This window comes from Colletotrichum truncatum (assembly GCF_014235925.2).
Source record: "Colletotrichum truncatum strain CMES1059 chromosome Unknown Contig_0006, whole genome shotgun sequence".
Taxonomy (NCBI): domain Eukaryota; kingdom Fungi; phylum Ascomycota; class Sordariomycetes; order Glomerellales; family Glomerellaceae; genus Colletotrichum; species Colletotrichum truncatum.
In genome coordinates, this window is record NW_027222403.1 from 774,066 (window position 1) to 798,797 (window position 24,732).

The following is a 24,732-nucleotide window of genomic DNA, read 5'->3' on the forward strand; positions in this document are numbered from 1 at the left end:
CCCCTGGAGAGCCAAGAATTTGATTACATGGGATAATGTACTCTTAAAGTACCGCCAACATAAGATACCTTGCTCTATATATCAAGAAAGTATTTAATGGACTGCATTCCCACTTCGCTTGTACGTGGTCTTTCTTCCGTTCTGACAACAACCCAAATCAACGGCTCATCTTCCCCCCTTCATCCGTATGATGGCAGAAACAGCGCCATCCAACACGGCCACTCCCAGCTACGAGTGGCGCCTTAAACACGGCGGCGTGAGACCCTCCCCGCATATTCTACGCCTCCGCTGGCGCGCATGGGAACCCCTCTCGGCCATCCGTGTGCTGGACGACGCCACGGACGTGCAATCCCCTCAACAGCCCTATGATCCGCAAACGCACCCCATCGCGGCAGAGCCGGTCACCCGACCGCCCGTATCGTCGATGGACGTTCACCTAGCCGACATGGACCTCTGGGCCCAGGACTGGCTAGCTGAGCACGACCAGCACGGCGAGTGGGATGACGAAGACGCTCTCGAGGCCTTCGGGGCGCGCATGGTCGCCCCTACGCCCAGCGATGATGAGTGGTGCCTGGTCGAGGACCTGGCGGCCGCCACCGGCACCGATCCGAGTGCTGACGACTTTGAGGTTCCGGCCGCGAGGCGCGTCCACTGCTGCGGGCTCGACCGGCCGCCTAACACGCCGCCGCACGTGACGGTGCGCGCGTCGACTGAGGGAGGGGTACTCACCATCGGCGACTGGATCGCCGGCGTGCACGCGCTGCTTGAGCAGCAGCGGGCTGACGTCTTGGCCTCGCGCGGCCAGATGCATGCGGACTGCGGCGAGCCCGTCGTGCTCCCGGACGAGGTGGTGTACGTGGATCCGACCATTTCCTTGGCCAACGTCTTCCTCAAGGGCGAGCGGGACGTGGGCCTCCGGTCGATGATCCCGAACCCGGTGGCCGAGCCCCATGTGCGCATTTCGGGGTGGGAGGGTTTATGGCAGTCGTGGGCTGACGAAGCGAGGATAAGGGCCGCGCAAAGATAGTATTTGACCTAGGTAGTCAAACAGTGCTTAGTAGAGATCCCCTGAATGAATCGAGGTAACTTTTATTGAAGGTAGTTTACTTGCCTAGAAACAAGAGCTAGAGAAGTCCTTCGGCTCTTCTGTTCCCCTTATAATCTCCGAGGTTCCTTGTACGGGCGTAGGTACTTGGAGAAGTAGAAAGCCAAGCTGAAGCCCAAGTCTACCCCGGGCCCGAGTTGTAAGTGCATGGTGACGGCGAACTTGCTAAGCGCTTTGGTATTCGGTGGAGAGAACGCGAAAATCACAGTTCTTGTCCAACTGTAAATGCATGTTTTGTCTCTATCGAGGGTTTAGGCCCTTGATACTATTTTTACTAAAAGTGTCTTATTTGCCTCAGTTGAAGGCTAGCTACGCTTCATCACGTCTGCATACGATCCATAATGACTGTGGCTATGGCTGGAAAGATTTAGTTATACGGAATCGTTAGCGGCGATGAGGCTGACGATCGAGAGTCAACTCGAATAACAACTGTGTAGCATTCCGCCCGAGGCCCCTTCTTCTCTGTTTCGGGGATAAAGCCTATACATCTGAGATCTATATTTTTGGATGCAGGGCAGAATGTAAGGTTTTCGGAAGTAAATGCAGTTTGATGCTGGCAGGAGGGAGTAGACTTGGCACCTAGATTAGTAGTAATAATGCTTAAGCTAGAGTTGTAACTGACTTGCCTGTGGTAGGCTTTAGCGAGACTTCCGACCGAGAGTTGAGATACCGAGGTCTCCTGCACCATCTAAGCCGCAGAGCGTCAAGGTTATTGTTTCAAAAAGAGGATGCCACAGTCCAGACGGAAGCCAGTCAAAGGGAGTATTCCATCTTGCAATGGTGTTAATAGACAGTCCCATGGCCGACATGACCTGGGAACAGTAGGACCAGGCCACCAAGACCAAGGTGAGAGCAGGAAAGCCTTGATTATGTACAACACTTCATTCTCGCCGCCAGAATGATACAACCGCCTATGGTTCAGCTTCAGCCAGTCAAACTCCCAAAATCTGGAAGAATGAGAACCAGCTCGTGGTGGGTCTTCGCTGCAGCGAACTGCACCTCGAAGATCCGAACAATTGCTGCAATTGGCGACGAGACTGTAAAATGGGGGCCTACCACAATATCCGGAATCAACAAGAGTAGGAAACGGGTGGCGACCCAAGTGGATTGAAGATATTCCTATTGCAAGCATCATAGCATCCCAAGATTCTCTCAGAAAAAGCCAGTATCGAATTTGTGACTCAGGAGATTGGTGTCAAGATTCAGCCTTTTATGCTAAAGCCGGGCGAGAACAGTAAAACCATTTTGAGGCCAAAAAATCGACCTGGACTCGTTGCTGGCAATTGGGCCGAGGCGCTGTTGTAGGCAGTTGTCGATTTCACAAATTAGCGTTCCCGAGATCATGGCGTCTGAGCTCTGTTCCAGTTGGCGGAGACGGCGTCCTTTGCATTGAAAAACAAATCATTGAGGTCTTGAGGTCATCTATATAAGGCTAGGTCGTGTACATGCTATCATAATTCGGATTCTCAGAGTTGCATAGGTATAGTCATCGAGTTTGGCGATCTTCGTCGAACCCAACTATGCAATCTTTTTCAACTCGGAAGCGGCCAGCTTAGTAGCCTTCATGGCTTCCTCGCTCCAGGGTGCCATTTGCAGGAAACCATGGGTGAGCGTGTCAAAGTGTCGCCAGGAGACGGTATTTTCGGCTTCTTCCAGCTTGTGCGCGAACTCGACGCCCACATCCCGGAGAGGATCAAAGCCGCAGGTGAAAATGGCGGTAGGCGGGAGATCTGTCAGGTATTCCGTCTTTTGCATGCCAGGAGAGATGTATCGGTGGCTTGGCGGTACTCCCCTTGTTGCGTAGTGAGCAGCAAACCCGAAGATGCCGTTGGCTTCAAATTTCCACTGGTTAGTCAAGTACTTTTTTACAAATCAGACGATCGACTTACACTCTAGGTAGAGGCCAGAGTTGTTCTCAACAACGGCCTTGGTGTCAAAGGGAAGTCTGGCTTCGGGGTACAGCAGAAAGCAAGCCTTGAGGGGCTTCTTTTCCTGATCTTTTCTTCGGAGAGTCAAGGCCGCGGTCATGTTTCCTCCGGCCGAATCTCCTCCACCGCAGACTCTGTCAGGGTTGATACCTCTGTTCCTTGCCTCGCCGCCATGCAGCCAGTCAACGACGGCATCATACTCGTCCAACTGGACGGGGTAACTCCACTCGGGAGCGAGACGGTACTCGACGCCGATAACGACGGCTCCGCTTTCCTCAGCGATGAGCCTCAATCCGTTTTCGAACTCATCAACGGAACCCACGGTATATCCACCGCCATGCATGTACACAAGGGCGGGGGAGTTACCGTGGTCGCGGGATTGCCTTCCGGAATACGGGTAGAAGATGCGAATGGGAATAGTGCCGTAGGGGCCGCGGACCACGTTGTACTCGACATGCTCAATTGGTGCGCGAAGAGACTCCTCGAGAGCGTGGAAGCCGAAGACTTTGAGGTGCTCAGCACGCTCTGACGTGAAGCCTTCCCTACCACCGAGACGAAGATTGGGGTTCTCGCTGAGGAAGCTGGAGATACTAGGATCCAAAGTGGTCCTCGTACCAACTTCAGGAATACTGGGCTTCGCCACAGTATCTTTCTTCGTAAGGTCGAGTAAGGTCATATTGAGAGGTGTTTGATTTGGGTTGATGGGGGAGTAGGGAGCGGTGAAGTCAAAGAGGAGGCTCGGTCTCTCAATTTATGAGTTGCATGTTGCATCTACCTAACTATTTTTGGCCACGAAAGCCCTCGAAAACACCGGGGGTTTGATATCAGAAGTGGATCTACAATAGTCATCAAAACGGTGCCCAACGAACGTAAACATCAGTAGTAATAATGGAATATGTAGTATCGCTACACTGTTTGTGTGTTCGCTTGAGCGCATGATGACGTTTCCCGGGCCTTTTCATTCATGCCAACGACATATGGCGGTAAAGAAAAACACAGGGGTTTGTAGTAGAAACCAGATCCGATTGATAGGAAATGGGGCAACTCGCATCGTCGAGGCCTTAAATTCCAAGAGTTTCTCCCCCTTTCAACCCTTGCAAAAAAAAATCCTTGATCAGATCATTATACTTTTCCACCCAACCTACCTTAGCGCATCAACAGCGCACCGACAACGGTCAACACGGAGGCGTAGCCCCAATGCTGCCACTCACCGCCTTCACTCATCTTGCAGACTAACCCGTCCACGCCAGCAGTAGCGCTGGCCGCGATCAGGATCGAACCCAGAGCTTTTCTGCTTCCGAAGATGGCTGCAGAATATAACGCTATACCCATGAAGATGTCGCGCGCGCCATATATTATCATAACGCGATCAAGAAGCTCCCGACTGGTTGGATCGACAGGGTAGCTCCACTGGAAGAATGAGAGCGCGTTTTGAGGTCGCAGGATCGCGTTGACGCCAAATACGATGAAGATTGTACCAAAGATGTTGGCAAGGATGGTGAGGGCGCTTTTGCGGCCGAAGAAATGACTCAGTATTAAACCGAACACGAACATGCCAGCAAAGTTGCCGCCGAGAACGACCAAAGGTGATGGTTCTGACATTGTCGACTGATTGTGTCCCTGACCAGCTACCTTTGATGATTTCGGTAAGACGAAGAGGTTTAGATGAGGTGAGATTGAAATGACATTGCTTCAAGGAAGTGAAAACAACTTGACTTTAGATAAACAAGCCACTGGTGCCTACAAAGGTGCAACGCCATTCACGTGTCGTGGCGTCGTCTTGGAATAAGCACTAAGACAGATTATACTCAGCTATGCAGCCGTCATAAACGAACAGTCAGCGTCAACGGGAGCTGAGTCGGCTCGGTCTCCGAAAGACCGGCGTTTGAATCGGGAGTCAGCGAATTCGTCAGGGATCTGGTCGGTCGGAGCTGGTCCGACCGCGGGGCAGTAAATATTAGGAGGACTCATTCAAGCTTTCTATTGATGAGATTTCTTCACGCATACATACTAGCTAGGACCTCAATCCGGGGTAATGGGATGCTGTACGGATAAGCAACGGGATCGATCTCTCATTCAATTGATAGTGGAATGCTGACTAGAGGAAGCATACACCATCCTGATCCCAGAGAGTATCCGAATGCGATGCGTGAATAGTCACAATCAGCCCCGAAGCCGTCCAGTTTTCCCCGATTTTCCGATTTGTTCCACCCCCTGGCATTTCCCCTTGTCTTTACATCCGGCAAACATTGCTTCCGTACGGTCCGATTCCATTTCGGAGCTGTCGCTGAATCATTTAACCACCGCTGCCACGCCACTCCTTCGGGCGCATTGGCTATCTACAACTCTACGAACATAGTGCTGCTGGGGGCGAACGATCCACGACGACACCGAAAATGTCGGACGACAACGGTTACGAGACCGACTACGAAGACTCACCGAGGTCGTCTTCCTCTGAAGGTTCTTACCATGACGATCCCATCGTCGTCGCCGACCGGCCGCAGCCTGGCTATCGGGATGAAGAGGCGATGACGATGGTTCCCCAACATGAAGTGCCGCAGCCAGCTCCATTTGTTCCGAAACCGATAGTCTTCCGCCTCTACGTCTCGCACTTCTTGTCAACGTGGAACTCGAGACTCTTCGAATTCGGCGCTGTTCTCTTCCTAGCATCCATTTACCCCGGCACGCTAATGCCCATGTCCATCTACGCTTTGGTCCGGGGTGCCGTCGCCGTCGTCTTGTCGCCTTCAATCGGGTCGTGGATTGACCAGGGAAATCGACTCTCTGTCGTACGCATCTCCATCGTCGGTCAGAGACTTGCCGTAGCAGCTTCATGTGGTATCTTTCTGGTGTTGGATCGGTTCCGCGACATGCAAAGCGACCTGCAGAAGAGCTTGTTCGCCATGATTGTCGGCCTGGCTTGTGTGGAAAAACTGTGCTCGGTGATGAACTTGGTCTCTGTTGAACGCGACTGGGTAAGCCTCACAGATGTGCTAAGGTGTCTCCGCGCCTTTGCTAATATGTGACAGATTGTGGTCATTACCAAAGGCAATGAAAAGGCACGACAGGGTGAGTTCTTGAAGGCCTTTTAGACCCTCAAACATGACTGACATAACACCAGAGTTGAATGCTCGCATCCGACGTATCGATTTGTTCTGTAAATTACTTGGTCCTCTTGCTATTTCCCTCATCGATGGTGCATCTACCACCATAGCCATCTGGGTGACGCTGTCAATGACGCTGCTTTCTGTCGTGACTGAATATCTCTGCATCGCCCGGGTAAGCTTACATGGCACCACGTAGAAAACCCAACGTAGCTAAGCAGCGTCAATAGGTGTATCAGCTTGTGCCGGCTCTGGCTCAACTGCGATCTCGTCCCCAAGAGCCTGAGGCTTCTACCTCGGATTCAACAGCCGGTGACATATCACGCATGCGAATGGCAGTCACCTGGCTCAAAACAAAGACCAAAAAGGTCTTCCCCGTCTCGGCAATCCCCTTCTACTTTTCTCACCCCGCGCTGCGGCCGTCGCTATCTCTGGCACTCCTGTATTTCACAGTGTTGTCTTTCTCGGGACAGATGGTCACCTTTCTGCTCTCCGTCGGCTACAACTCCTTCCACATCGGCATTGCCCGCACAATCAGCACAGTCTTCGAGCTCAGCGCCACTTGGGCAGCCCCGAAGCTGATGGACAAAATCGGTCCTATCCGGGCCGGCATCTGGAGTCTCTCTTGGCAGATGATCTGGCTGGCCGCCGGGGTCAGTTGGTTTTTTGCGGACAAGTCTCAGAATAGAACAAGCAGCATCGAGGCCATTAGCGGGCTTGTCGGCGGTGTTATTCTGAGCAGGGTCGGCCTCTGGGGCTACGACCTGTCTGCCCAAACAATCATCCAAGGCGTAAGCTGCGTCCATACCTGCAGATCTGGTGAGACTAATATTGACTTTTCCACTAGGACATCGATGAAGAACACCGTGGAGCCTTCTCCACTGTTGAGGCTTCTATGCAGAGCATATTTGAACTCTTGTCGTACGCCTCAACTGTCGTCTTCTCGCGCCCCGACCAGTTTCAATGGCCGATCGTCATGAGCGTCGGCGCAATCTACGCTGCCGGTGGCCTCTATGCTTCGTACGTACGAAAGAGGCGTGGTCACTTGTTCCACGCACCGCCGTGTCTACATTGCAAAAAAGAAGAATCGTGAGGAAAAGTATGGATAAATGGACGACTGGGTCATTCGTGACGTGTGCCAAACGGGAGGCCTTTCGCTAAAGACAGCCAAGCTGTGTTTTTTCGGCTTCGTTGCCGAACGTGGGGCTACCTGAAGCCAACCGACATTTTTGTTGTCCACGTTGTTTGAACGAACCTGGGCCATAGCATGAATAGAAATAGACCTGTAAGCACTTGAGCACTCGACCGCTCTTTCAGTGATGTCTTCCGGTATCACCATGCCGGTATCCGAGACGTGTCCGTTTATGCCCAAACGATAGCGTGCTGGCAACTTGGCAATCAATATTGTCCAGGGGTGTTGATGATAGAGTAGCAAGAACTTTTTGGCATTCTAGCTACATTGATACCCTTCGTTTCTCAGTGGATGGAAATAAAAAATGAAGAAAGGGAAAAGAAATCATCCAAGGTGATCAATTTGGGGGCCGCCCTTTGTCTTTATTCCTTGACTGGCATTGGCCACAAGGTTGACTCCTTCAAATCTGTCCGGCACCCCGTCATATGCCGGGCCCATAAGGCTAACTCTATTCAGGGCCAACCCTAGTAACGGGACGCGCGGGCAGCGGACACGGCTACGGCGCTTCCTACGCTTTTGGCCCAGTAGGTTGTCTTCCATCCGAACGAGGTGGGAAAGGTGGGACGGCAAATCGTTCCGTGACAAGATCCCGCGTCTTAGACAGGGTTTTAGTGTCTATGCTCCCAGTACTGGGGCCATGGTAGGGCCTGACGCTGTGCGGCTGATCGTCAGCAACGCTCAAACTCGTCCTTTTTCCGCAACATTTTCGACGGTCTCGACCGTTGGGTAGAATGTAGGATAATGCTTGAACATTTCTTTCCGTCGTGCAAAAGCTGACGCCTAACAATCCAAAGTAGGCAGAAGAGAATGCCCGTGAATCATGCCGTCACGAAGTGTTGCCGTAGATTTCGATGTGGCGAACGCGTACTAGATCAGCATGGCGATGACCCAAAGCCCTACCTATCCTGTCCAAGTCATAAACTTAATCATAGACCCATTCGATGGGTGCGTTCAACAATGGGACCTTTACTTATTATGCTTGCCCCTATTCGGCTGTTTACTCTGGACAAATGTCATACGGCTCCGCCTGCAGTCTCCCTAAAACCACAAAGATGTCATTTCGGGATGCCCGCTTCTAATTTTTGCAGGGGTGGTGTCAGCAAATATCAGCTTAAGGCCCCTGGAGGACATGAGTCGTGGCCCATGACACTAGCTCAATTACATAGCGTCCCGAATGCTTGGGTGTGTTCACGTTATTTCCTCTCTTTTTTTTTTTTTGGCCTTGTCTGTTGCTCCCCGTCCCCATCCGTATTGTTTACGACACTTTTCAGTGAACAGTTTTTGCGTTGTTTGGGCTTTTGACGGAAGAATCATGTTTTGGAGGCCTCAGATAGAGTATCGCCAGCGCCAACCGCTTGTCTCGGATTGCGCGTACGCATTTCCCCTATAATAACCCTACGGTCCTCCACGCTTCTTGGTAGTCTTGGGGAATGTTTAACAAGGCTCATTGGGTGGGGGGGTGACTCTTGGACTAGCCCCCCGTTGGTACGTTAGTGCGGCTGGGAGGCCTGGTGTTTTACATTCACCAAAAAAGAGCTTGCAGTTCCATTCTGGGGTTGTATCCACCTGTTGATGGAGGAGCTACGGGGTTTTAAAAGGTTATCTGTCTCCCTGCATCGTTCTTCGAGGTGCCAACCTTGTAGTCTCCCTTCTTTGAAGTACTCTCGTCCTCCCTTACGTTTCTGTTGCCTTTGATGCGGTAACATCACCAACCAGCCAAGGACTGGACTCATCACCAATAGTACTCGCAAGGCGTCAGTGGAAGCCGATCTTCAGGATAAAAGATGCCGAGCCCGCTTAGGAGGGCAAAAAGTGCGACTTTCCGATCTTTGAACTTTCTGAAGAATACAGAAAGATGCTGACAGTTCTTCAGCGGACCTATCCTATCCCACACAGGACTTTAACTACAGCGAAGATGCCGCAATACTTAAAAAGAAGGCAGACGATGGCCAGTTTCACGGCATGCCAGCCACAAGGCAGACTCGTTGGAAAATTCTCGGCAAAGTGCTTTCACGCTGGGCCATCACCATGGTCATCATCGTGTCGATATATACTGTCATCTCTGTCTATTCGAGCAAGCCTGTCATGAATCAAACAACGAAAAGACAGTACAATGCGCTCATCACAGGTCTCTCCATCGCGCTGGGTCTTGCTGTTGCCAGCAGTTTGAACCATATGGTGGCAGAGTTGAGATGGTGGATCCTAAGCCGGCGGTACAGGTCGAAGCGCAAGGTATGCTGGGGGTTCCATCGTGTCTAATTACTGGATCCAGCTAACTTGAAGTCTTAAAGGTCGAGTTGATTCTGGCTGCAGACAACTTGAAGCATACCATCATGCTGGCAGTGCGATCGAAGCGCTGGACCATCCACCTTGCCGCCGTTGGCTGGTTCATTCTGTCGATTGTAAGTTGCCGACGCTCTTTTACACTCCCCGAGCTAACGTCCAAAGGGCTCTCAAGTAGGCCTTGCTGCCATTGGTCTATGCTATTCCACAGAGACCGCCGACAAACGAGCCCTGCTGGTACCCGGAAATGTAACAATACCAAACCTGGCCAATATCGAGACCGACAAAGTTGTCAAATCGAACTCGAAAACACTCGGAGCCGAGCAATACACAGCAAACAGGTCAGTCTTGAGAACAACCATTCCCGAATCATCCCCAATTAATGTCGTTATTTAGCTACGGTACCATGTCGCTGGCGTTCCTCACAGCACCAGTGGAGGAGGCGCCATCAGCACGGGCAATCTATGTCCCGAGCGATCCCCTCATGTTCTGCGGTGATACCTATTGCAAGTATGTCTTTCACGAAACCTCAACGGCATCTATCAAAGACGTGAACGCAAACCCTGTTACCGTCGCGACGAACCGTAGCATCAACTCAACAGCCACGTGCGTAGCCTGGCCAGTAACCAGCGGAGGAAATGGCACGACCTCAAACATTACTGTCTCCCTCCCTAACGGCGACAAAAATGAAGTGTTCATTCCCGTCCGCGGCGGCACCGAGCAGTCAACTTTCATGACGAACAGCAGTGTGAGTTGCGGCGTCGGATGCAGCATTGTTTCCGCCTTTGAAGCTTCAAGCAGTTCACCCTGGTATTACAGCTGTAACGTTACCGTCGGCAAGGTCGCCAATGCGACGCTTCCCGAGCACGAGGTCGGCGTGAACCTGACCAGCCTAGCCGCCGCAGGTATTGCACTCCAGGGTTTCGCTGCCTCCTCGCTGGTCAACGACACCAACTTCCAATACCAAATGTACCCCGCCGAATCTGTCTTTGGCACGCCGATGAATGGAAGTACGGATATAATGCAGGCACTCCTTGCTCGATTTGCTATCGGCGTAGTGGCCATTGCTGCCGAGAACAACGGCGATCTGACGGTAGATGGAAACATGCCCATGAAGGGCACCCAGCTTACCGTATCGCACTGGAACTTCGTGCACATGATTCTGATCCTCACAGCTACACTGCAGCTAGCTCTGGGCATCGCCGCGGCCCTGGTGGCAAACAGGGTTGTGGTGCCTGATGGCGGAGCCGTTGAGATGGCTCTGGTCATGAGGAGTATGGCGATTCGGGAGCGAATGGGGCATGGTGATGGTGCTGAAGGAGTTAAGTCCAATACACTGTGGATTTACCGGGACACATTGGTTTCGGCAGAAAGCGGGGTCTATGACTTGCATATGGAGGAGCAGAGGCTTCATGAGAGGAATGATTCGGGGATGATTGAGATGAACACAAGGTATGAGGGTGGCCGAGATTCGACAACGACGAAGTAATGTAGACTAGTTTAGAGGTGCAAGATGGATTATTGCGGCGACGAGGGCTTAATACCGAAGACTCATAGACTAGCCTCAACATTCTAAGCCAGACAATGCTGGCAGAGGTACCTGTGGGATATAAGACAAAATAAATAGAATAGAATAAAGAAAAAACTAGATGTCAAGACGTCGTTGTGTACCTCGGTCAAGTCAGACGACAGGCAAAAAGTCAACAAACCAAAGACATTGACACGATTGGCTGAAGCCTCTCAAACATGATCGTGGTTCAATGCAAGGCCACAACATGATGTGGCCGAAAAGTGCCACACAACCGAACCTACAGCTGGCGCACAACCCGACTTTAAAACTTGTGAGAAATTGAGGTCAGTTATACCTTGTCATCGGAGCTACCTGTATCGGCATGCGGCCACCGTCGGCACAATGTTGCACTCTGTGGGACTGGCGGCATACAACTTCCGTCCGATTGCGGAGCTGGCGGGCTTACTTCATGGAGTCAAGTCAAGTCTTGTGTTAGCAAACAGTTACATACCTTATCCCGGAAGTTTACCACGGAATACCTTCAAAGTAGGATATGTAAGGGCTTCTCATAATCGGTGAAATGTGTAGTTGTGACACATCCGAGGCACTGCCATGTAGTTTGATTATGCAACAGTGAACGATAGCCAGTTTTGTGCCATCTCTCACTGGCTGCCAAGTAGGTTTCGCTCCTATGATTGGTGCAGCAATTGAGAGATATTTAATGTCAGACCACTACATAATCCCTGTCCACCTACATCCCAACAAATGGGGATTCGACTAATAAGCTCTTCATAAAAACAGCAAGTGTCCATCAATGACGAACCTCTTCGATCGGCACAAAGCCGATATGCATTATTAGGTTCGGAAAAGTGAGGGGAAAAAGACGCATCACTAATCAATAAGAGATCTACCCCTCAAACGAGGGATATAAGAGCCAGACCTTTCCATAATCCTTTCCCCCCCCTACTTCCCGTCATATTATCCTCTGCAGACTATCCCAGAACCGATTCATACTCAACCACCAATTACAAACTTGACCTGGTACGACGTTCGCGTCAAAGAGCCATGGCATCTGTCGCAATGGAAACATCCAAAGATCGAGGTAAAGTAAGAAAAGAACGCATCCGGGTGTTCAACTCATCTGTCGTGCCATTCTCCCCTCAGTCTCCCTCGATATCTCTTTTTCGATCGAGAGGAGCACTGGCTGGAAGGACACGACAGGGAGTTGATCTGAGAAATACCGGCGAACTTGATCTGGATAATACCAGCGAAAGGACATGCTTCTTTGGCTTCCCCTTGCCCTCCCCATGTGAAAGATTGGAGTGTACTAACCCCTCCAGCATCACGCTTGATCTTTCAAAATGTCGACTGATAAGATCACTTTCCTCACCAACTGGTAGGAAACTTCCGCGTGGATGCTGGGAATGTGAGTTGACAATGGGCCAGGCACGCCACCCCGTACCACGCCCCCCTTTACTTGGCACAAGCCAAGGGCTACTTCAAGGATGAAGGCATCAAAGTTGCCTTGCTTGAGCCCAACGACCCTAGCGTATGTCACAAATGTGAATAAACGCAAGCGCATGTTGCTAATACTCCATCAGGATGTCACCGAGATCATCGGCACCGGCAAGGTCGACCTCGGCTTCAAGGCCATGATTCACACCCTTGCTGTACGTGTCTGTCCCGCTTTGTCTGTTTTTCATTCGCTTACCCTCCGACAGGCCAAGGCCCGTAACTTCCCGGTTCTCTCCATCGGCAGTCTTCTTGACGAGCCCTTCACCGGTGTCGTCTACATCAAGGATTCCGGTATCACAACCGACTTCCGCACCCTAAAGGGCAAGCGTATCGGCTATGTCGGCGAATTCGGCAAGATCCAGATCGACGAGTTGACTTCTCACTACGGCATGACCCCCGACGACTACACTGCCGTTCGCTGCGGCATGAACGTCTCGAAGGCTATCATTGAGGGTACCATTGACGCCGGCATTGGCCTGGAGAACGTCCAAATGGTCGAGCTCGAGGAGTGGCTTGCCTCTCAAGGTCGCCCCAAGACCGATGTGCAGATGCTGCGCATTGATGAGCTCGCCGAACTGGGATGCTGCTGCTTCTGCACCATTCTCTACATCGGCAACGAGTCTTTCATTGCTGAGAACCCCGAGAAGGTTCGCAAGTTCATGAAGGCCGTCAAGCGAGCTACCGACTACGTGCTTGAGAAACCTGAGGATGCTTGGAAGGAGTACGTCGACTTCAAGCCCGTCATGGGCTCGGAGCTCAACCGCAAGATTTTCGAGCGCAGTTTCGCGTACTTCTCGCAGGACCTGAAGAACGTCCAGCGCGACTGGAACAAGGTCACCAAGTACGGCAAGAGACTTGGTGTCTTGGATGAGAGCTTCAAACCCAACTACACCAACGAGTTCCTGGAATGGACTTTTGAGGCTGACTCCGAGGATCCCACTGGTGACCAGAAGAGGATGGTTGAGCTTCAGAATGAAGTCGCTTGCAGGGGTGGATTCCGTCGCCTCAAGCTTCAAGGTGCTGCCATCAAGGCTTAAGGTTTAGGCGTTCAGAATCGACTCGGAATGCTAGAGCATGGACACTCCTTTGAACAATTGGGTGCTGGATGTTTAGAATATAAGACTCTCTTTTATGAATACACACTATCCCAGCCCCATAAAGGATTTTCCAGTATCCAGGTCTGACTTGACTAAGCACTGAGGTTATGAGGCCGATTCTAGTACATGTTCTACTATGAATGCTCACCAGGGTTAACTGGGAAATTCTGTCAGGTAAGGATAGAATCACTCTCTCACAATATATATACATGACCTAGCAAAGACTTCTTTTGGTTTTTGAGGATGACTTATGCTCTCTGAGAGAATAGAGTGAATTCATTAGGCCCAAGTATAGCATGGCACTTTTCTTTACACGGTGATATGAAAGGTTAGGGTATGGTAGCCATGTCATTCGAATAGGCTTTCAAAACATAGCTGCCCAGAATCTGCGGCTTTTGCTCTCTAATTCTTTTCAGATTAAGATGACTACATTAATTAACAACTTGCAATCTAATCAACAAAACTACCGTCGACTTGGTGGTTCATCGGATCCTAACTCAACCGGGTCCATTGGCCCAGGCAGCTCAGAAGGAGGCTGATTGTAATACTGTGGAGGTGATGAAGTTACCACGTACTTCGCGTCCTCGTCCGCAGTGGCATAGGTCTTTTGATGTGTGGCATTATCCCCGCGCATTCCTCCAGCCTTCTTTCTTCTGTGCCAAAAGAACAAGGCCGCAATGACAAGAACCATCGCGCCGACGCCGCCGCCAACAGCACCACCGATTACACCAGCGTGAGAATTCGACGTCTCCTTCTTGTCCTCCGTCTCGGAATCTGTCGCAGTCGGGGTGGTGGTCGCGGAGGATATTGCAGAAGACAGCATTGAGGATATCGGGATCGTCGTTGGGCCGAGGGTAGAAGAAGACAAGGCCGACGAAGTGATGACCTCGCCGTCTACAATCCTCACACCCTTACCAAGCTTACAACATTCAGTCGCATTCTGATCATTGCCGCAGCAGTAGCTCCCGTCCGCGCATTGGGTGACGAGGACATCCATTCCACTAGCTGGTATGCCACCTGAATCTTGAAGATCGTTAGCGCCTTGCCCTCGTACTCCACCTGTCATCTATCCCATGTCTGGTCGATGACATTCTTCTCCGGCAAAACAAGTCCGCAGAGTCCAAAACTCACCATATTCGTCTGAAATGCACAGTTTCAAACACTTGTGTGATTGCCACGTCGGATCTGTACAGCTCTCCCGCCAAAGTTGTTTGTGTTCTTCGTTCCAACACAGACCATTCGGTTGGCACCTATCCCCCGCCACATTGCAGCACATGCTGTGCCCATTGTTTTCACAAGCGGCGTACTTTTGAATGTTCGCGTTAGTGAGAGCATGTCTGTTGGTTCCGTTGGGAACGAAGCATGCTCCTTGTCCCAGGACAGTACCAGCGAGGGCCAGGAGAACAGCTGGGACGATGAGACGCATGGTCATTTCGCGGGGTGAGGAGATTTGATTACAAGTTGAAAGTGGAAGATTCATCCCCGGGGAGGGAACAGACAGGAAAGTTGGGTTGGGGAGGCACAGTTCACGTGTTGCCCCTGGCTATGCCCACTCCCGTGGCTGTGGTAGATATCTGTAGAGCCATTATTGTGTGCTACGACCTTAGATCATGCAGCTAATCCTTGACAGTATGCCGAATTATGAGCTTCCTGGCATTCACTCATGTTGTAAAAAAGAACTTTGGTTCTGGGGCTGAGCAGGGGGCGGGTATCCGGCTTTCAGTGTCCCAACGAATAGTAAAGGCTGGACCATGTTAGCGAGTGGGCTTCAGAAACAGATCTACTCCGTAAATGAGCCTAAAGGTGGTATCCTGACAATGGTTTCTGTTCGCTTGTGTTGGTCGTAGTCTGAATGTCTGAATACCCTTGACGAGACCCGCCCCAAGACCAGGATTACATTCTCAAGTAATGTCGATTCGACAGACGATGCTCCTTGAGATAATGCCCCCACTAAAAAGCAGATAGAATAACAGGTGTGACAATTTATTGTATTGAAGAAGTATGTCACTTCAGTCGCTCATATGGCAGAAAGAAGGGCCCATCAATTCTTTAAATCAATGGGCCGCTTTACGGCTGCAGACTAGGGATCGTGCAGAACCCGAACAGTGTGTTCATCAGTCACCAACGTTAAGTGGGTAACAAGGAAAATGGCATCTTGAACTAACGGCTGAACCCAGTCACGGACTGGGGCTATGTAACAAAACTGCTGTGATCATGTCGGCTGCCATCTGGCAGCCAAGGATTGTGCGTTGTACACCGCCTCACGCAGCCTCTTTACAGTAAATAGGCGCCAAGGAACAATTAGCCTTGCCCAAATACCCATTAAATTAAGCTCACCAGTGCGTTCATAGATGACTTTCCCACGCTATAGTATTTCTCAAACACAGTCGTGGTGATGATGGAAAAGCTTCGACGCAATAACATATGCTGTAAAAATTGCCTGCAAAAGGTAGCGTAGAAAGCCTGCTAATCTGCATCACAGTCGAAGTTCATTGCTTAACAACTTAATAGGAATTGCTAAAGACTTTGATCATAACTGATTACACGTACAAGAAGCCACAGCCGGTCTAGTACCCATGAGTAGGGGTGTCCGGGCATGTACTTCACACATATGGCCACATCAAATGGATTGTCGGTATCTCCATTCTCTTGCATTGACTTATTGATCTGTTCTGAAAATTGCAGGTCGCTACTTAAAGCTGTAGAATGGGTATATACGCTTTGTAACCTTTTGAGGACTGTGGCAAGGATGATAGACATTGAATGGTGATTAGAAGTTGAAGACATTTAGACAATCAAGAGAAGTTCCAAGAGTGATTGCCGTCTTTAGAAAGCAGATTCTTTATATCCTCCAACATTTTAAATTACAATCAAAAGTATAAATCCCGTGTTCCTTTCCTTTGAAAGAAAAGTTGTGTTCTCGTAAGAAAAGGTAACGGGTAATTGAAATTAGAACAGTGCCTCCGCAACGGTTTAAGTTATTCACTGTTAGTTTTTGTACCATGGCAGTTAGTATTCCATCAGCACCGCTACGATTTGTCAACAAATTGTTATTGCGATGAAGAATGGTGCGAAGAGTAACCTGCGGCTTATCTTGTATCTCGTGGCCGCGGAGGGTACCCTTTCCTCGGGCAACTGACGCCCGGCCCCACATTACTGTGCAACCTATTCCGCGGTAAACTCATCCGCGACACTGCAATCGCAGGTATAAATATTATAATATACAACAAACAAAGTCATTTCTTATATCATTTGCAATCATCTAAAACATTCCGACTTGAACGAACTTTGAGTTTGTGTCCGTTAAAACCCCATCAACATCATGCCCTCCGAAAACGCCACGGCCTTCTGGGCCAAGACAGACAAGTACCTGATGTCAACAGGTGTTCCCTATTCACCAGTCATCATCACCAAGGCCAAAGGCACGAAACTTTACGATGCGGAAGGTCGCCAGATTCTGGATTTTACTTCAGGCCAAATGAGTTCTCTCCTAGGCCACTCGCATCCTGAGATCGTAGAGGTGGTCCAGAAGTATGTCGCCGAGCTGGACCACTTGCTCAGCAACATGATCACGCAGCCAGTCGCAGATCTCGCCGAAAGATTGGGAAAACTTCTCCCGGCTCCTCTCGAGAAGGTTCAAACAACTTTTTCTCCACACGCCTTCTCATATGCTGACTTTCTCTTAGTCCTTCTTCTTGAACACTGGCTCTGAGACAACTGAAGCAGCAATCAAGATGGCCAAGCTTCATACCGGCAAATTTGAGATCGTCGCCATGTCCGCAAGTTACCATGGCCTCACTCAAGGTTCTGGATCAGCAACCTACTCTGCAGGTCGCAAGAATGGCGGTCCCGCGATGCCTGGTCAGCTTGCGTTCCCGGCGCCCTATGCCTACCGTTCAGTCTTTCGGAAGCCCGACGGCTCGTACGACTGGGAGACGGAGATGGATTTTGGATGGGGCATGATTGACCGACAAAGCGTAGGATCTCTTGCGGGCTTTATCATGGAGCCTATTCTCTCTACTGGAGGTATCCTCGATCTGCCCAAGGGGTATTTGAAGCGTCTAAGCCTTGAATGCCAGAAGCGAGGCATGCTTCTCATTCTTGATGAAGCGCAAACAGGTGTTGGGCGCACAGGTCAAATGTTTGCTTTTGAGCACGACGATATTGTCCCCGATATTCTCTGTCTGTCAAAGACTCTCGGTTGCGGCTTGCCCCTTGCTTCCGTCAGTACTACGGCTGAGGTTGCGAAGGGATGCCAAAACGCAGGGTTCCTCTGGCTTACAACACATCTCAACGATCCACTCACAGCCGCTGTTGGTAACAAGGTTCTTGAAATTGTTGAACGTGACAGAATTTGCGATAAGGCTTCCGAGAGGGGAGAGCAACTCCGCGCAGGTCTGCTCAAGCTTCAGGAGAAGTACTGGTGTATTGGCGACGTACGCGGGCGTGGTCTACTGCAAGGTATTGAGATCATCTCAGATGCAAAGACGAAGGCACCAGGATCAGACTTGGGTCAGGCGGTTTCCGATCGAGCGATGACACTAGGGTTGTCCTGCAATGTCGTAAACTTGCCGGGTATGGGAGGCGTATTCCGGCTCGCACCTCCAGTTACTGTCACTGCTGAGGAAATTGAAGAGGGACTTCAAATATTGGATAAGGCGTTTGGATATGTGCTGGATCAGGATAAGAAGGCTGCTGCCACATGAGGCTTACCAGGCCAATTGTTAGAGTCTAGAAAATCGGGAACGAAACTTGTCACCATAAATAACTGTTAAAGACATACTGAATACTGGCATGCTATTGAGATGTTGTATCTATGACTCTTTGCCGGATGAGCATCACAGATTCGCCAAAAGGAATTTGATTCTGAGAATCCAAACAGTCTGGGATGAATGAACATCTTCACTTTCAAGTTGCAAAATGAAGTCTCTTGATTGGCGAATTTCAATTGACAGTCATAATGGCGAGGACAAAGAGAAAAAGCGAATGCATCAATTAGTTGGTCCCTATTCATGATTTACCCAAATAAAGCTGCCTTGTTGCACTACAAGCTCTTAGTTTACCTGGACCACTCGGCATAGTATCTCCCTTATGCGATCGGGCTCTTCAAGACAAATTAATCAGACCGGGCTGGTAGTTTGGGACTTGCACAGTGTATGCACTGGACTTGATTATTTTCGACGGCAAATTGGGTCCATCACAAGCTTATGTAAAGAATGACGTCGTCGACAGCGACCGTCGGCGTCACAAACCGAAAAATATGGAAATAGGGCGGTGACAAAATCCGGCATCACCACCCGAGACCAGAAATATCTTGTACTTAAGACTAACAGAAACGGCATCGTGGCCCGCCCAAATCCAATAGCACCACATTGAGTTTAGCTACCTTTACAAATCAAATTTTTCAGCAGTATATCAATAGCCAAGATCTCAACAGTAGACTTTTAGGAAAAACAACATTGACATCGTCGCACTAGATATGGCACCCACAACATCTGAAAAGCTTGGCTTCCAATGCGCCGCCATCACCGGCGGTGCAGGGGGTATCGGCAAGGCCATGGCCCAACATTTCATCTCAAAGGGCAAAAAGGTGCTTCTAGTAGGCCGGACGGAATCGAAACTCCAAGAAACAACGAAAGAAATCGGGGCCGCAGGATACTACGTCCTTGATACAGGCCATGTCGATTCCATCCCAGGGTTTATCCAGCAGATCACCACAGACCATCCCGACCTAGACTGCCTCATCAACAATGCAGGAGTCCAACGACCTCTTGAAGTACTCAAGGACGGTGACTTTCTCATAAAAGCAGACCAAGAGATCAACATCAATATCCGCGGCCCAATGCATCTTACCCTTGGGCTGTTGCCCCATTTACAGACTAAACCGTCGGCACTCATCATAAACGTGTCGAGCGTTCTCGGCTTCATTCCTTTTTCAATCATCAACCCGGTGTACAACGGCACAAAAGCATGGCTACATTTCTGGAGTATGAACCTTCGGACGCAGTTGGCAAAAGGCGGCTCCTCTGTTAGGGTTGTTGAGATTGCGCCGCCTACAGTGGCTACGGATCTTCACCGAGAAAGGTCAGATCCGAACGACAACAAGAAGGAGAATAATCCCAACGCGCTGAGCGTCGACGAGTTTATGGAGGAAGTTTCAATGAAGCTAGAAAATGGAGCTGAAATGATTGGTCCTGGCATGGCTGGCGAAGTTATTGATCGATGGTATGCTGTATTTGGAGAACAGTATTCAAAGGCTGAAAGCAGCTACTGAGGTATTAGAATTCATAACTCGTGGGAACAGAGATTACCAATTTATGAGAATTTTAATAATCACCAGTCGTTTGTCAAAATAAACATGCATCACAGATCAATATGTCCCAAGACAATAACACGTTATGCTCAATATGTTGGGTACTGTTAGAATGTATCGTGGAGAGTCTTTTACACATTCATATCTGAAGTGTTTTAAGAGTTTCGGACTTGGTGCCTTTGTGACTGAAGCAACCAATAACACCGTCTCTTACCCAGATGCCGTAGGCTAAGGTATCAATGTTAATCAAGTTGCATTTTCAAAGGTGCTCGTACGGATACTTACAGAGGTCCAACCACGACCACATGGTTCCCCTGAAAAATGAAAGCTTCTTTGGGCACTTTTCACACTGCAGCCGAAGATAACTATCTTCGCTCTTTTGGGTTATTTTACAGCCACGGCAATTGTGACTGCCTCTGCATGTAAGAATGATTGCGTTAGTCAAAATTGGCAGGCAGAAAGATGGACTAAGGAACCTGCAAGAAGCAGAAAGGAAAGAATGGGGACATCAAAAAGAAGAGACCTAACCCTTCGGCCCATTTCAGTAGGCCATCAACGTTCGCGATACATTTGGTAAGGTCGAGTGAGGTGATTATGTCTTCGTTGGCGTCATTTTTACACCGAGCTGTCAGGACAATCGGCTTCTCAACTGAAAGTTTGTGTTTCATGCCGTTCTCATATGTGAAATTTGTGCATAAGTTCTGGATACAGTCTGACTCGAGAGGACACTGCCGGGCAGCGGCGCAGTTGAAAAACCAAAGACTCGCAGTAGTGGCGATGTGGATAAGCTTCATAGTCGCTGGTCGTCTTGCGTCGTCATAAGAGACTTCAAACACCGCAGAAAGGGAAAATTATGAAGCAACTTAGGAGCCTTCAAAGTCAAGCACATGATGCAGGATAAAAGTGACAGAAGTGCCTGAGGAGCATATACCAACAGTACCGGCAGATGCGTGGTGTTATATGTTAAGGTGAGTCAAAGGCCGCTCAAAGATTACCACCAAAGTCTGAAAGCTCAATGGCTGAGCATGAGCAGTGTTTGTTGGACAAGAGGCTACTTGAGTACAGATTTTCATTTTTAATTTAAAATCGGAGGTAAGAATGAAAACAGTATAAATCAACGCCAGGGAGATCAAGCCTTTCAAGTAGTCAGCGACAATTTTTGTTAATATTGGACGACTACCGCCTTTTCATGTTTGAGGATTGATTGGTGGACAGAGTGTTGCATTGCTGTTTGTCTCAGTCGTGGTACGAAGGCAACTTTTATTTGGCTGCGGGACGACACTGTACTTGCGTGACCAGGCCAATTTACGATGAGTAAAGAAAATAAACATTCTCCTACCTTGTCCAACATCAAACGATTGTCCTTACTTCTATTCATATAATGATAATGACTAAATCATCTGAATCAAGAGGAAATATAAAATGTGTGGATTGGAGTTGAAGCTTCAAAATTGGGATTAACCATATCCCGGAAAGTATTGTTACCGGAACTATTCACATTCCAATTCCGTCTAGAAGAGATCAAACTGAAGTTCTGAATGAAAGCCTTCCACGAAGGCAATTTAAGCCAATAAACTTGGGTTGCGCACTTCATGATTCAAACCACGATTGTGGACCTGTGGAACCCAGATCCAGCTGAAAGCAAATTCACATTTCACCCAGACCCACGTTCTCCGTTCGAGTTCAAGAGCTTCCACACGTTCCAATTACGCTACCACAAATAAGCCAAGCACGGTAGCTCAGGGGTAGAGCGCTGGGCTCATAACCCAGAGGTCCCTGGATCGAAACCAGGTCGTGCTACATTTACTTTTGCTTTTTGGCTAGACAATTGTTGCAGAAATGCTTTAATCAAGAGCTTGACATGGAAAGGATGTAACTCCAATAACAAGCCCAATCATAAGACACAGTGGGGTGCACTGAGATGTGTGAGAACTCTGCCGCTGTGAATTTTCAACTCCCTTTCCAATTTTTTTCAGACAGGCATAAACATATATGCGTTATGAAATTCGAATTTTCCATGGAAAACATAAAGCTGCCTTCAGACAATCTGCTACGCTTGGGATCATCAGCCTTGAGACTTCCAACAAAACATGTTGGTGGGGTTGGACTACACCTTCGGTAGCGCGATTCGTCTCCACCAGAGCTGTAGGGCTGAAACCCTAGGCTTACCATCATAGGCTTCAATCCACCTTGGAGTCTTCAACAATTTGCGGCGGACATAGCTCAGTTGGGAGAGCGTCAGACTGAAGTTAACTTCATTCAATCAATCTGAAGGTCGTGTGTTCAATCCACACTGGCCGCATAACATTTTCTTTTTTCTTTGTATGTCCTCAGTGGACGAAGAAAGCATGTCGTTTGTCTAGTTTACAGTCTGTCTCTGTTTTTGGTTCATTACAGCTCGACCTCTATTCTCTAGGGCCGGTGGCAGGTTAGATCCATGTTGCCGAAGAAAGTGCTGTCTCACAATATCTCGTCGCCCAGATACATAGACACATCCCGGATACCCACATGGTATCTGTGGCATGTTCTGTTCGTGCTCCTTCTTGTGTTTGGAAAGACCTGATGGTGTCTGGCACGTTTTGTTACAGTTGGGGAACTGGCAAACGTACAGACGCCTGCATGGTGTCAGTATTAAGTTGATAGAGCTTAGATCATAGCCGGCAATCTTACTGCTTTTGACGTTTTTCAGCGACACTGTTCTTTGGCGGGCCATCACTCGGTGTCTTTCGTTTTCGGTTAAGAGAGGGTGAATGTTGCTTTACTTCGGCTTCACCGGGGTTATTGAAAATCCATCTGACGAAGCTCACATGGTCCTCGGGGCTAATTAGTTGCTATTGCCAGTTAGGTTTGTGATCTTGAACCTGGACTCGAGGGATGAAATACAGTGGAAAGAGCAAGGAGGTAATCCTGGACCTCTTCGAGTGTGCTCAAGCTCCCGACAACGACGAATTTTTTGGCCACTGAAAGGAGTGCTAAAAAAGATTCATTGGAAGCCATAGCCTTCTTCAGTGGCTTGAAAAACTCTTTTCGTAGCTTCCTCTCAGCTTTTGATCTGCTACTTGCATAGCCCGATCCGGTCTTCTGGCAAGTGACGGTGGCTCCACGATTGGATAACAGGAAGAAATAATCTCCAGTATCTTTTGTGAAGATAAGCACAGCGTGAAACATAACAGTATTTCGCAGCCTGAAGACTGGGCTGTCACTTTCCTGATCGCAAAGTTGAAAATTAAGCCGGGGTGCAGTTTCCTTTCTAGCAGCATTGTTTGTGGTTGGGTTTGACGTGAAAGATGGGCATGATGAAAGTGAAAAATCGAGAAGATGCTCCCTTGTTGGCGGAACATAATTCATGAAGTTGTTGTTACCGAGTGTATCGAAATCTGCCATTGCGACACTGGCATCCAAAGCAACCGGATACTTGAGCTCGGCATTTTCACCCCAGTTGCTGAACGAGAGGAGTTGACTAAAACCGAACGCCTCTGACGTTCGATCTGTAAGATCGTACACATCTTGCTCCATACTCTTGTACTTAACAGAGTCATTGCTAGTCGATTTCTCTGCTGAATTGTCCTCAGATGGTAGCCCAAGCCCCGATGAAGTATCACACGCAACTTGCTGGAAGCTAGTTGCGGTGACATTCTGGGTTTGTCTCTGGCCTGAACCTAAGGAAGTAGGCTCTGAGTTCATATCCGCCAGTATTGCTTCCAAGCTCTCATCTAGGCTCATCTGTTGTCGCAGGTTTTCTTGAAATGACTGCGAATTTGGTTCCGTACATCTCTCAGCAACCTGACAAAGTGGAGGGAGATGGTTGAGTGACCACATCTCCGCCGATAGGGAATTGAATGCTTTTCTCTCTTCCGAGTTGTTGATACAATCTCTCCACCGGGACAAACCAGAGAGAATTTCTTCTTCACGCATTCGGCCATGATGTAGCAAAATGTCTGATATCGCGTACGATAATGCGGCAAAAGCGAATACCTCTGCCAGCGTGTCTGGTACTGAGCCTTGTAAAACATCGCGATAGGTTTGGAGGCCCATGTCGCTCATTGCGTTGGCACTCGTGTAAAAGTCTCGAAGCCTGATGATTTCTGGCACATTATCATACGAAGCGATTTTGCAGAAGCGGTCGAACTGGCGCCGCATGCCGTCTTTTAGCTCGGAAAGTGCGGTCCACGCTCGGTGCGGATCATCACACCTGGGTTTTGCCACATAAGTCGCTTCAGGAAGTCTGCTTGGTGTATCTGGGACTATCGTCTCAGTTGAAAACAGGTGTTGGCCATCGTCCTGCAATCCATGTGTCAGGTCCCAAATATCAGAAACAACGTCCGCAACTGGCATTTGGCCTCCTTTATCCAAGAAGGTGATGCCGGCAACCATGCCATCAACTTCGGCAATGGCTCGTTTCACTCTAGATTTGACACTTGGTTCAAAAGCGGAAGCGGATAGAGTTATCGGATAGTCATTGTCGCTTAGAAATCTGCCCATCTGATATGAGTTGTAGGCATTTGAATTTGAGGTTGTGGTTTCCATTGCGAACATTGCCATGATGAAAAGCACAACAGCATCAAAAGGAAATAGCAGAGGGTAATACTAATTCAAAGTCGACGTGCATGTGCTTGAGGTTTTAAAGTACGATGCCAGCAGGATTTGGGCTTCAGTCACTCGTTTTGCCACTTTTCAGGACAAAC

The 24,732-nt window shown here is 49.3% G+C and overlaps 11 protein-coding genes across 11 annotated transcripts; 6 read left to right on the top strand and 5 right to left on the bottom strand.

Moving 5' to 3' along the window:
- Positions 1-187: 187 nt before the first annotated feature.
- Positions 188-1,027, top strand: CTRU02_209490 (uncharacterized protein; the record flags this gene model as incomplete). The annotated part of the gene is made up of 1 exon (XM_036726673.1): positions 188-1,027. The coding sequence occupies one exon, from the start codon at positions 188-190 to the stop codon at positions 1,025-1,027; it is 840 nt and encodes a 279-aa protein (XP_036581382.1).
- A 1,596-nt stretch (positions 1,028-2,623) lies between these two features.
- On the bottom strand, positions 2,624-3,709 carry CTRU02_209491 (alpha beta hydrolase fold-3 domain protein; the record flags this gene model as incomplete). The annotated part of the gene is made up of 2 exons (XM_036726672.1): positions 2,624-2,937; positions 2,995-3,709. 2 exons carry the CDS (start codon positions 3,707-3,709, stop codon positions 2,624-2,626), a joined length of 1,029 nt encoding a protein of 342 aa, XP_036581381.1.
- Positions 3,710-4,179: 470 nt separating this feature from the next.
- On the bottom strand, positions 4,180-4,635 carry CTRU02_209492 (uncharacterized protein; the record flags this gene model as incomplete). The annotated part of the gene is made up of 1 exon (XM_036726671.1): positions 4,180-4,635. One exon carries the CDS (start codon positions 4,633-4,635, stop codon positions 4,180-4,182), a length of 456 nt encoding a protein of 151 aa, XP_036581380.1.
- Positions 4,636-5,429: 794 nt separating this feature from the next.
- Positions 5,430-7,230, top strand: CTRU02_209493 (Solute carrier family 40 member 1; the record flags this gene model as incomplete). Its single annotated transcript, XM_070205274.1, has 5 exons — positions 5,430-6,008; positions 6,063-6,102; positions 6,155-6,312; positions 6,368-6,928; positions 6,985-7,230. The coding sequence occupies 5 exons, from the start codon at positions 5,430-5,432 to the stop codon at positions 7,228-7,230; spliced, it is 1,584 nt and encodes a 527-aa protein (XP_070060922.1).
- Positions 7,231-9,113: 1,883 nt separating this feature from the next.
- CTRU02_209494 (uncharacterized protein) lies at positions 9,114-11,101 on the top strand (the record flags this gene model as incomplete). The annotated part of the gene is made up of 5 exons (XM_070205275.1): positions 9,114-9,141; positions 9,203-9,561; positions 9,621-9,731; positions 9,778-9,953; positions 10,009-11,101. The coding sequence occupies 5 exons, from the start codon at positions 9,114-9,116 to the stop codon at positions 11,099-11,101; spliced, it is 1,767 nt and encodes a 588-aa protein (XP_070060923.1).
- Positions 11,102-12,483: 1,382 nt separating this feature from the next.
- On the top strand, positions 12,484-13,674 carry CTRU02_209495 (4-amino-5-hydroxymethyl-2-methylpyrimidine phosphate synthase; the record flags this gene model as incomplete). Its single annotated transcript, XM_036726668.1, has 4 exons — positions 12,484-12,518; positions 12,569-12,671; positions 12,724-12,792; positions 12,844-13,674. The coding sequence occupies 4 exons, from the start codon at positions 12,484-12,486 to the stop codon at positions 13,672-13,674; spliced, it is 1,038 nt and encodes a 345-aa protein (XP_036581378.1).
- Positions 13,675-14,197: 523 nt separating this feature from the next.
- Positions 14,198-15,166, bottom strand: CTRU02_209496 (uncharacterized protein; the record flags this gene model as incomplete). The annotated part of the gene is made up of 2 exons (XM_036726669.1): positions 14,198-14,757; positions 14,866-15,166. The coding sequence occupies 2 exons, from the start codon at positions 15,164-15,166 to the stop codon at positions 14,198-14,200; spliced, it is 861 nt and encodes a 286-aa protein (XP_036581377.1).
- Positions 15,167-17,056: 1,890 nt separating this feature from the next.
- On the top strand, positions 17,057-18,440 carry CTRU02_209497 (2,2-dialkylglycine decarboxylase (aminotransferase class-III); the record flags this gene model as incomplete). The annotated part of the gene is made up of 2 exons (XM_036726667.1): positions 17,057-17,368; positions 17,421-18,440. 2 exons carry the CDS (start codon positions 17,057-17,059, stop codon positions 18,438-18,440), a joined length of 1,332 nt encoding a protein of 443 aa, XP_036581376.1.
- A 773-nt stretch (positions 18,441-19,213) lies between these two features.
- Positions 19,214-20,008, top strand: CTRU02_209498 (short-chain dehydrogenase; the record flags this gene model as incomplete). Its single annotated transcript, XM_036726666.1, has 1 exon — positions 19,214-20,008. The coding sequence occupies one exon, from the start codon at positions 19,214-19,216 to the stop codon at positions 20,006-20,008; it is 795 nt and encodes a 264-aa protein (XP_036581375.1).
- Positions 20,009-20,306: 298 nt separating this feature from the next.
- Positions 20,307-20,841, bottom strand: CTRU02_209499 (CVNH domain-containing protein; the record flags this gene model as incomplete). The annotated part of the gene is made up of 2 exons (XM_036726665.1): positions 20,307-20,425; positions 20,571-20,841. The coding sequence occupies 2 exons, from the start codon at positions 20,839-20,841 to the stop codon at positions 20,307-20,309; spliced, it is 390 nt and encodes a 129-aa protein (XP_036581374.1).
- Positions 20,842-22,713: 1,872 nt separating this feature from the next.
- CTRU02_209500 (uncharacterized protein) lies at positions 22,714-24,589 on the bottom strand (the record flags this gene model as incomplete). The annotated part of the gene is made up of 2 exons (XM_070205276.1): positions 22,714-22,878; positions 22,931-24,589. 2 exons carry the CDS (start codon positions 24,587-24,589, stop codon positions 22,714-22,716), a joined length of 1,824 nt encoding a protein of 607 aa, XP_070060924.1.
- Between the last annotated feature and the right edge of the window lie 143 nt (positions 24,590-24,732).